This window comes from Ailuropoda melanoleuca, chromosome 7 (assembly GCF_002007445.2).
Source record: "Ailuropoda melanoleuca isolate Jingjing chromosome 7, ASM200744v2, whole genome shotgun sequence".
Lineage (NCBI taxonomy): Eukaryota > Metazoa > Chordata > Mammalia > Carnivora > Ursidae > Ailuropoda > Ailuropoda melanoleuca.
Window position 1 is genome coordinate 37,174,877 of NC_048224.1, and position 11,795 is coordinate 37,186,671.

Sequence of the window (11,795 nt, forward strand, 5' to 3'; positions counted from 1 at the left end):
TTTTTTTTTTTGGTGGTGGTGGTGGTGGTAAGAACACTTAAGATCTACCCTTTTAGCTACTTTTAAGTATGTAATACAAAGTTCTTAACTATAGTCACCATGCTGTACATCAGACCCCTAGAACTTATTCATCTTATAACTGGAAATTTGTACCCTTTGACCAACATCTCCCTATTTTCCCCACCACACAGCCCCCCACAATCACTGTTCGACTCTCTGTTTCTGTGGGTTTGGCTTTTGTAGATTCCACATAACAAGTGAGATCATTTGGTATTTGCCTTTTCTGTCTGATTTATTTCACTTAGCATAATGCATTCAAGGTCCATCTACATTGTAGCAAATGGCAAGACTTCCTTCTTTCTCATGGCTGAATAATATTCCATGGTATATTTATACCACATCTTCTTGATCTATTTATCAATAGAACGACACTGAGGTTGTTTCAATATCTTGGCTATTGTGAATAATACTGCAATAAACATGGGAGTGCAAATATCTCTTCAAGATCCTGATTTCATTTCCTGAGGATATATACCCAAAAGTGGGATTGCTGAGTCATATGATAGTTCTATCTTTAATTTTTTATGGACCTTTATGCTGTTTTCCATAGTGGCTGAGCCAATTTACATTCCCATCAACAGTACATAGGCTTCCCTTTTCTCCACATCCTCACCAACACTTGTTTTCTTGTCTTTTTTAAAATAGCCAATTCTAAGAGGTATGAGGCAATATCTCATTGTGGTTTTGACCTAGCATTTCCTTGATGTTTAGTGATGTTGAGCATATTTTTGTTAACCTTTTGACCATTTGTGTGTCTTCTTTCAAAAAATGTCTGTTCGGGGGCACCTGGGTGGCACAGTCGGTTGAGCATCTGACTCCTGGTTTTGGCTTAGGTAGTGATCTCAGGGTCATGAGATCGAGCTCTGTGTTGGGCAGTGCAGAGTCTGTTTAAGACTCTCACTCCCCCTCCTTCTGCCCCTCCCCACCCCACTCCCACTCTCTCTAACAAATAAATCTTAAAAAAAAAAAATTAGTTCCTCTGCCCATTTTTAAATCAGACTTTCGTTGTTGGTGTTATGGAGTGGTATGAGCTCCCTATATATATTTTAAATGCTAACCTCTTATCAGCTAGATGGTTTGCAAATACGTTATTCCATTCTGTAGGCTGTCTTTTCACTTTGTTGATTGCTTCTTTTGCTATGCAGAAGCTTTTAAGTTTGATGTACTCCCAATTGCTTATTTTTGCTTTTGTTACTTGTGTTCTTGGTGTCATATCCAAAAGTCACTGCCAAGACCAATGTCAAGGAGATTTGTCCTTCTTTTATTCTAGGAGTTTTAGTTTTAAGTCTTACATTTAAGTCATTGATCCATTTCTAGTCAATTTTGTGAGTGGTGTAAGATAGGGGTCCAGTTTCATTCTTTTGCATGCGATGATCCAGTTTTTCCAACACTACTTATTGAAGAAATTATCCTTTCTCCATTGGTTTTTCCTGGCTCTCTTGTCAAATATTAGTTTACCATGTATGTATGGATATATTTCTGGCCTCTTGACTCTGTTTCATTAGACTATGTGTCTGTTTTTATGTTGGTGCCATACTGTTTAATTACAACAGCTTTGTAGTATAATTTGAAATCAAGAAGTGTGTTGCCTCTAGCTTTGTTCTCCTTTTCCAAGATTGTTTTGGCTAGTTGGGGTCTTTTGTGCTTCCATACAAATTTTAGGATTGTTTTCTATTTCTGTGGGGAAAAAACGCTTTTGGAATTATGATAGGGATTGCACTGAGTCTATAGATGGCTTTAGGTGTTATGGACATTTTAATAATATTAATTCTTCAGATCTATGAATATGGGCCATCTTTCCATTTATTTGTGTCTTCTTCAATTTCTTTCATGAAAGTCTCACAGTTTTCAGTTCCAGACCCTCACCTCCTTGATTAAATATATTTTTAGGTATTTTACTGTTTTTGATACTACTGTAAATGGGATTGTTTCATTTCTTTTTCAAATATTTTGTTGTTAGTGTGTAGAAACACAACTGATTTCTGCATGTTGATTTTTTATCCGGCAACTTTACTGAATTCGTTTATTCTGTGTGTGTGTGTGTGTGTGTGTGTGTGTGTAATCCTTAGGAGTCTTTGATCCTTCCCCACACCAGACAAACCCTAAGGAACTCTTAGAACCACCTGGAGAACAGAGGACTTAATCACCATTGACTATTCCAAACAACTAACTTGAAAGAAACTCTTGAGTGAAAAGTTGTTTAAGTTGTATTTATTATCAAAAGCTTTACATTTTCAATTATATAGAAGAGATCATCAATTAGGCTAAAATGCCAACTATCGTCCAGTTCTGAAACACACATTTTGTCTCACTACAAGCATCTTCCCCAGTGCATAATTAGGTGTGGCTGTCTTCCTTTTACTCAAAGCAGGCTAGAAAATATTCAATCCAAATACAGGTATACATCTGAAACGGACATGTACAGGAGCCAAGTCAATTTAGAAAATTCCTCATTAAAGGTCGATTTATACCCTTAAATTATTCTCAAACTTTTTTAAAGGGAGGTTCAAAAAGTTATACATGTTGATTGTTTTTATAAAATAGGAAACGGGGTGCCTGGGTGGCTCAATCAGTTAAGCGTCTGCCTTCTGCTGAGGTCATGCTCCCAGGGTCCTGGGATGGAGCCCCATGTCAGTCTCCCTGCTCAGTGGGGAGCCTGCTTCTCCCTCTGCTGCTCCCCCTGCTTATGTTCTCTCATTCTGTCAAATAAATAAATAAATAAATAAAATCTTTAAAAAAAAAAAAGAGGAAATAATAGGAAAGACTAAAGAAATAACAATTACTCGTCATCACACAACCCTGTGAGCATTTTGCCATAATTTTTCTCAGTCTTGTTTTATACATAAACACACAGTTTTACAAAATTGAGATCACACCTCAATTTTCTTGTCATGTGAAGAATAAGACTAGATAGCATTTAACACTCAGGCACTATCCTATGAGTTTTATGCGTGTTAATTCATTTAATGCTTACATCTCTATGCGGCAGATACTATTATTACCCTCATATTACAGATAAAGACCTGAACCTTGAAGAGGTAAAGAATTTGCCCAAGGTCACAAAGGGAGTAAGTTGCCTATGCTGTTAGTAACTACACCACTTCCTTCCTCTCAGGATTATGCTAAAGATCAGGGAAAAGACAGTTGGTGAGAGTGCCTTGTATATTATATGTGCCAAATAAAATTTTAGCTATTATTCTACAAAAATAGGAGGCATATTAAATTGAGACTCACAACCTGAAGATGCCCTGACCCCAGAGTCTAGAGTATGTGTGAATGAACTGGAAAAAGGAGGGCAGAAAGGCATCCCATGGGGAAGAAAGAGCATCTGACACATCGAAAAATTCTGCTGTGGAATAAAAGAATAAGAACTAGGGCTTATTTGATACCTTCTAACAAAGGGTGTCAAGAAGTACCAATCTCCAACAAAATATATCTTAGCAGTTAAGAACATGAACTCTGGCTTACTTTGCCTGGGTTTGAATTCTGGCTCTGTCATGTGACAATGTGGCAAGTCATTTAACCTTTCTGTAACTCCATGTTCTCATCTATAAAAACAGGAATAATAGTACCCATTTCACAAGGTCATTGTGGGGAATACATTAGTAAATTAAGTATTTAGAATAGTGTCTGGTATATAGTAAACATCACATAATTGTTATATATTACAGTTTACATTTTAGAATCTCTCTTCTTTCCTCATGTTTGTGATGTTATTCTTATTTTCTAGAATAGCTCACAGTAATCTCTTCAGTGAAATGGATTTTCTTAGTTTACTTACTTATTTTGTGGGGAAGCAAGAAAGCTAGTGACGACCAGGAAGAAAAAAAGATGGTAGTAGCCCAGATAAAAGAACAATGGCTTAATTCCCTGGGACCCAAAAAATAAGGGAGCCAGGCTAGTACAGAGAAATTAGTCTCTGGGCTTAACTCATTAGTGAGTTCTCAAAATAATTAGATATAAAAATTAGAGGTGCCTTGCTGGCTTAGTCGGTAAAGCATGTGGTTCTTGATCTCAGGGTTGTGAGTTCAAGCCCCACACTGGGCATGGAGCCTACTTAAAAAATAAAAAAATAAAAAATAAATAAAAATTAAAAAAAAAAATATATATATAAGCTAATTAGCTATAGAAACCAGTATGGAAGAAAACACATAAAATCACGGGAGATGCTTTAAAAGAATCAGGAAAAAGGGCACTTTCACTTACTTTATGTGTTTTATGTTTGCAAGTAAAAAAACACATATATTCACATACACAAATCAGCAAAGAGGGCCCCATACATAGTCTATTCATCTTCTGCTAATAAGACAAGGATCCTGAAAAGCCTACAGGACAGTACAGAAAGAAACGGAAAGACAAGGTGAGCTACCTTAGAAATGTGAAGGGTCTGTACAATGGTGAACGAAGTAAATCTATCACAGACAGGAAAAGACTAGTGGGTGGTAGAATAACATTCCACACTAGGGTGGAGTATGTGGCAGACATCCCTCTTCCCTTCCTTGGATAAAAACATTTTAAGACTGGGAGTGGGCATTTTGACAGGAAGAATAAAATGATGATGATGATGATGATGATTTTTTTAAAGACTTTATTTATTTGAGAAAGAGAGAGAGCATGAGCAGAGGGGAGGGACAGAGGGAGAAGCACACCCCCGGGTGAGCAGGGAGCAATCCCAGGACCCTGGGATCATGATCTGAGCCGCAGGCACACACTTAACCAAATGAGCCACCCAGGTGCCCCAAGAACAAAATGATTATTAAAGAAGGTGCAGAAAATGTGTTTGGGACCTAATCCAAGGCATTTTACTTTTATTTATTTATTTATTTTTATATATTTGATGCACACCCTTTTTTTTTTTTTAAGATTTTATTTATATATTTGACTGAGAGAGACAGCCAGCAAGAGAGGGAACACAAGCAGGGGGAGTGGGAGAGGAAGAAGCAGGCTCCAGCAGAAGCAGGGAGCCCGATGCGGGGCTCGATCCCAGAACCCTGGGATCATGCCCTGAGCTGAAGGCAGACGCTTAACGACTGAGCCACCCAGGCACCCCAAAACCAAGGCACTTTAAACTGTCTGAATTAGAAAATATATAACAAATGAATATATATAACATATATACGCACAGTGTAAAGAAATGGAAGACATATGCACCCAGCATCAAGCTTAACAGAATATTACCAGTACCTCTGACAACCCACACGCCTTGTGACAACCCACATCACCTTTCCACATCACCCGCCTCCCTTTCCCCAGAAGAAACCACTATCCTGATTTTGTGCTCATCTCTTCCTTATTATTACTGCACAGATGTTATATCCCTAAATGATATATGGTTTCATTTTGCCTGCTTTTGAGCCTTTAATTTTTTTTCACTCAACATTATGTTTTTGAGATTCATCCATACCGATAATTATAGCTGTGGTTCATTCATTTCACTGCTGCGTTGTATCTCATTGTATGAACATAACACAATTTACTTAAACATCCTACTGTTAAAAGACATTTAGGTAGATTTAGGTAGTTTCCAGTTTGGGGCCACTTGAAGTAAAAACAAACAAAAAACTATCAACATTCCAATCCAGGTCTCTAACACACATGCAGGACTTTCTCTAGGGGTTTAGATTTTGGAGTAGAATTGCTGGGCCATAGGTAATACCCACCTTCAAGTTTAGATTACATCAAACTGTTTTCCAGAGCTGACATTCCCATTGGCTCCACATTCCTCACCAACTTGTTCTCATTGTGGTTTTAATTTGTACTCCACTGATTTCTGATAAAATGGAACATCTTATGTTTTTTTAGCCTCTTCCATGAGATGACTATTTATCTTTACCTATCTTTAACAGGTGATCTTTTTATTTTTGATTCATTGCAGTCTTTCATTTATTCTGGGTATCACCAGTCATTTATTGGTGATTTGTGTAGCAATCATATTCTCCCGCTTTATGGCTTATTCTTTTAATTTTGATAAACAGAGGTTCTTCATTCTAATGGAGTCAAATTTATCAATCTTTGCTTAGAATTTTTACTTTCAGTTATTAAAAAATCACTTCCCACCATGAGGTGGTGAAGATATTGCCCAGTTTTTTTTTTCTCTAAAAGTGTTACACGTTTTCACTTTCATATTGACGTCCTTAATCTCTCTAGAATTGATTTTTGTATTTGGTGTGAGACAGGGATCCAATTTCATGTGTTACTATTAGATAACAATTGTCTTAGCCCCTTTTTAAAAAGTTTTTCCTTTCCCCACTAACCAGCAGTGCCAATTCTGTGATTTATCAAGTTTCCACATATGTGTGGACCTATTTCTAGGTTCTCTGTTTCCTTTCAGTGGTCTATTGCCTTAATTATGATAGCTTTATAACATCTTGAAATCTTCCCACTTTGTTTCTCTTCTGGTTATTCTTGGCTCCGTGCTCTTTCATATAATTACAATTACTTTTTATCAAATTCTACTCAAAAAATCCTGTTGAAATTTTCATTGGAATTGTATAAAATTTATAGATTAATAGGGAAAATTGATGTCTATAACACTGAGTCAATCTAGTCATGGAACACAGTACTTTACTCCACTTATCTAGATCTACTTCGGCTTTCAATAAATTTTCAAAATTCTTGGGGTGCCTGGCTAGCTCAGTGTGTGGAGCATGGGACTCTTGATCTCAGGGTTGTGAGTTTGAACCCCGTGTTGGGTGTAGAGATTACTTAAAAATAAAATCTTTAAAAAAATATAAGAATTTAAAAAAATCTTTTCACAAAGCTTAGCATCTCTTTTGCTATGTGTATACTCCTAGGAACCTCATTTTTTGCTGTAGTTTTTATCCTAAGTGGTTTTTTTTTAGAATTACCTTTTATTTTTTATTAATGTAGAAAAATGCAGTTGACTTTAGTATCCTATATTCAGTGAACTTACCTACCCTTCTCATTTTTATGATTTATCTGTAGACCCTCGAGATTTTTGATTTTTCCTTCTCTCTTTACACCTTTCACTTCTTGTCTCATTGCACTGGTTAGGATTTCCAGTACAGTGCTGAGTAAAAGCTGCAATAGCACACATCCCTCCTCTTGTTTCTGGTTTTAAAGGAAATGTTTTGTTTTGTTTTTTTAAGACTTATTTATTTGAGAGAGAGCAAGAGCACAAAAGAGCATGGGGTAGAGGGGCAGAGGCAGAAGGAGAGAGAGAAGGTCGAGCAGACTCCCTACTGACCATGGAGCCCGACTCGGGGCTTGATCCCAAGACCCCAAAGCCATTACTTGAGCCAAAATCAAGAGTGAGATGCCTAACAGACTGAGCCACCCAGGAGCCCCAGGAAATGTTTATTTTAAATTTGACTTGTTGCTATGATGTTAACTGTAGGTTTTCTGCAGATACTCTTCATCAGGTTAAGGAAGTTTTCTTTAATTACTAGTTTGCTAAATGTTTTTATCATGATTATAATTTGGACTTAACTGAATGTTTCTTCTGCATCTACTGATAAGAACATGTATCTCTTGTAATATGTGAATACAGAAAATAGTACACATTTGTCTAATACTAACTCAATCATCCGTTGCTAGAATAAGGCCAGTAACTCAGAACTCTTTACTTGTAGAGTCAGAAGAGGTTAGATTATATCTGCTTAAAACTCACTAAATTTTATGATGCTAGTCTTACTTGCTCACCTTAAGACCGTCTCCTCTATGGCATCGTTCCTGACTCATCCATGCCTTCTCTGAGCTCTTAGAGCATTTACTATTGATGTTATTCATTAGACAACTGGCACGTGTTAATTTGTATATGTCCTGTCTCCCAACCTGACTACAAGTTCCTCAAGGAGCAGCTAGTAAGTACACAATACATGCTTACTTAAAATATTCTTGTGGATAAAATGGTGCAACATGAGTTGAATAATAATGCAGCATCCTTAAAAAAATGAGACTTCTGGACATGAATATTCTAGAAAGCTGAAGTTTTAATCAGCTAATAGTCACTGAAACTTAAAAATCACTCTAAATTGTACTCCACACTTTCCTGCTTTGTTAGCAGTATTCTCGCCATGCTTTATTCACTTCTTGATTTTAAACAACGTCAACTGTTATTTGTTGAGTACAGGCACTCATTAGGAATGTCAGTTATGGTACTGTGCTAACGATACAGCTATGGATACATAACACGTGGGATGCAGAACCTCAACTATGACCCTGAATGAATCTTTAACAAGGAAGGAAAAAAAAAGCCGGCATTTTCCCCCTTTGGCATTGACCTCTAGTTAACTCTCAGCAGCAATTCACACAATTCATAGATTCACACATTTCCTCCTCCACTCCACCCTCTCTTATCCCAGAATTACACAATGCAGAGCTGTAGGACTGATACATTTTTAGCAGTAATACTGTGAAAAGTTACCATTTCTCCAGATTACAACTACTTTCCACCTTGTTTTTCCATTGTGGACTCTCTTCTCTGTATCTCTTACTAGCTGACCTCATCACTGCTTCTAATCTCTAAAGAGAACACAGCATATGGTGTAACTAAGAGCACAGAATCTGGAAACAGGATGCCTGGGTTCAAATGCTAATTCGACATTTACAGTTCAAAGTCCCAGGATAAATTACTTAATCTCACTATTCCTCAGTTTCCTCTTCCATATACTGAGAATAAACACAGATTCACCTCATAAGATTGTTATGAGAATTAAAGGAGTTAATATTTATAAAGTGCTTAGACCATGGCCTAACATAAATAGTAAGCAACACATGTATTGTTAAATAAATGGATAAAATACTGTCAAGTTGAACTCCACCACTCTCTTATCACTCTTAAAATACTCCAGTATTTCTCATTTTGGGTTGTGGCTGTATTAGTGCACTCTTAAAATACTCCAGTATTTCTCATTTTGGGTTGTGGCTGTATTAGTGGTAGTAGTGACATTCTTTGGGGGGAGAGGAGACAGTGTAGACATTATTAACAGATCCTAGCACTCCTTCCCCCTGGTCAGTGCCTCTATCAGACATGGAAGGGAAGGACGAGGGGGTGGAGGAGTGTCAGGTGTATTCATTCCTGTTCCGTTAGCCAAGCTAAAGTGCGCACAGGTATTAAAGGGGGGAGGGCGCCTGGGTGGCACAGCGGTTAAGCGTCTGCCTTCGGCTCGGGGTGTGATCCCGGCCTTGTGGGATCGAGCCCCACATCGGGCTCCTCCGCTGTGGGCCTGCTTCTTCCTCTCCCGCTCCCCCTGCTTGTGTTCCCTCTCTCGCTGGCTGTCTCTATCTCTGTCGAATAAATAAATAAATAATCTTAAAAAAAAAAAAGAATTAAAAAAAGGGGGGAGCTGTTTATTTAATCAGCATAACAGGAATCTAGGGACATGTGTGACGGCTATTTTCAGATATTTGCAGGACTGGGACGGAAAAAAGACAGCATTTAAAATTCTATGGAACGGCTACAGGCTCCCCATCACTGAACATGTTTAAGCAGGAGACTGGTGACCAGGTGTAAGGATGCTATAAGAAAGAATTTTTTAATTTAGAGTCAGATAACCTTTAAGATTCCTTCTACCTCTAAAGTCTTGGCAATACTAGCGTGAGTCATCAAGACATTACAATCTAGTTGTGAGTCACACATCGCCAACGCTCTCCTGAAGGCACAGAATTCTTCACTCCCCACAGTGCTTGGCACATTACAACAGATCGAAGCGAGGAATTCTAGCCCTCAGGCTGCGTATAACTCGGCTCACAGTAACAAAAACTTCTCTAAAACTCAGCGCGTCAATTAGCTGATTCCAGACTTCTGTTATGACCAACAAATACAATAAAGCATACATCCCAGACGGGATTTGGCAAAAAGATGTGCATCCGGATTAACTATCAGACAGCGCTTCGCTGCACTCTTCCGAAGCCAGACAAAAGCGGCAGGTTAAGGGGCAGGCAGGGTGGCCAGGGGTGAATGGGCGCCCAGCGAGCCGACACGCGCAGGGGACAGGGACAAAGGCCTCGGGGAGAGCACGCTGGACTTGGAGGCCGGCAGCAATGCCCCGGCCGGAGTGGCCAGCAGTCGGGGTGTAGACTGGGGATGCGAACATGTGGGCCCCCACAGGGTCCCCTCTGCCTCGGGGGAGCCCGCGCGGGGTCCCTCGCTGGGCCCGGGGCCGCCGGAGCTCCAGGCGGGTCGCGCGGGGCAGGCGGGCGGCGCACCTGCCTGCCCGGCTCTCGGGTCCCCACTGGGCTCCCCGCCCCTCTGCCTACCCTGCCGCGCAGCCCACTCGGCCTCGCGGCCGGATTTCGGATGGTCCAGACCAAACGCCGCAGCCGCAACCGAGTCCGGTGCCCAAGCCTTAGACAGGCGGCCCGACCCGACGCCACACTCCTGGTGCGGAATGTGCGGCAGCGGCTGCCTCCCGCCCGGCCCGACCCGACCTCGGGGAGTGCGAGCGGCCGCCGCCATCGCGGGCCGCGGCCGGAGGGAGACGAGGGGCCGCGCTGGGAGCCAGTTTACCTGAGAGACCAGCGGGAGCAGCGTCTGCTCCACCGAACGAGTTTTGATCTCCAGTCCCGAGTCGTAGGCGAAGCCCGACGGGCCGGCGCCCCCAACGCCGGCCGGGCCCAAAGAGGCGGCCATGGCCCTCGGCCCGTCGCGCAGCCGGGACGCCGCCCGCCAGCAAGCACGCCCGCGGCAGCCGGCAAAGCAACCGCGCCGCCCGAGGCCCCGCCCCCAGCCCAGCCGGGCCCCGCCCCCGGACGGCCACGCCCCCACGCGCTCCAGTCTAGGGTCTGCCCTGCAGCCCCGCTGCGTCTGTCCCACTTCTCCGCTCCGACTCGCCCCCGCCAGGACGGATCACACCAGACACCTGCGGGCCTCGAAGGGCTGTGTGGCCTCCTACCGGGACGAAGACAACCATCTCTAGCAAAGCTTTTCGTCCTCCTGGTAGGTGACTCGTCTTAACTCCGAATTCCCACGAGGATTTCTAGAAGCTGAGCTAACTGGTGGAGCAGAATCAAAGTCTGTTAGGAAGGGTCTTTTACCCTGAGAATGGAATTTTACGCGTAAAGCGTCTTTCTGGAGCTTTCCAGAAGGTCCCACTTGCCCCCTGGCTCCTCTTCCGACCCTATCTTTCTCACAATTTGGGCTGGATTGAGAATGAAACATTTGATAATGCAGTCTTAAGGAGTGCCTGAGTACTTAGCAAGGAGGCAGGGATTTGGGTTCTTTTCAGGGTACTGTTTAAAATTACTCTTCAAAAGGAAATTGACTAGAGCATATGGAAAAGCTTTTACCTACTGTTCAACACTATTACATTTTAAAACTACTTCTTTTTTTTCTTAATACACCCAGCATGGAGCCCAAGGGGGGCTTGAACTCATGACCCTAAGATCAAGACCTGAGCTGAAATCAAGAGTCAGCTTCCTAACTGACTGAGCCATCCAGGTGCCCCTAAAACTACTTTTCAGAATTACTTTTCCCTTAGGGCCTAGCACAGAGCAGTTTCCTAAAGGCTGTTTATTGACTGAAAAGATCATTAATGTATATTTCTGACTAAACTCACTGCTAGGAATCAGGGAGCCCCAACATGATCAGATGGGAGGGAGAGCTGAACACCCCTTTCCCCAGAAGTTCCAGAAGCAAAGCCAAAAGGAGGCTGTCAGAAACACATACAAAAGGAGGTTGTCCGAAATCTGTGAGGGGGTCCTCAGCTCAAGCTATAGACTGAGAAGCATGGAGAAGTATTTGTGAACATATCTGCCAGTAAGCAACCAGTGGA

At 41.4% G+C, this 11,795-nt stretch overlaps 1 protein-coding gene across 2 annotated transcripts in view; it reads right to left on the minus strand.

The window, feature by feature from the left end:
- The window catches only part of CTNNAL1 (catenin alpha like 1), a 62,279-nt gene extending 51,553 nt beyond the window's left edge, over positions 1–10,726 (minus strand). The window contains exon 1 of one of the 2 annotated variants that reach the window (XM_034664235.1): positions 10,532–10,726. In XM_034664235.1, coding sequence (XP_034520126.1) covers positions 10,532–10,654 — 123 coding nt within the window. In that variant the 5' untranslated portion in view covers positions 10,655–10,726. The remainder of the gene's footprint in view (positions 1–10,531) is intronic. The other variant, XM_034664236.1, reaches the window with a different exon arrangement.
- Between the last annotated feature and the right edge of the window lie 1,069 nt (positions 10,727–11,795).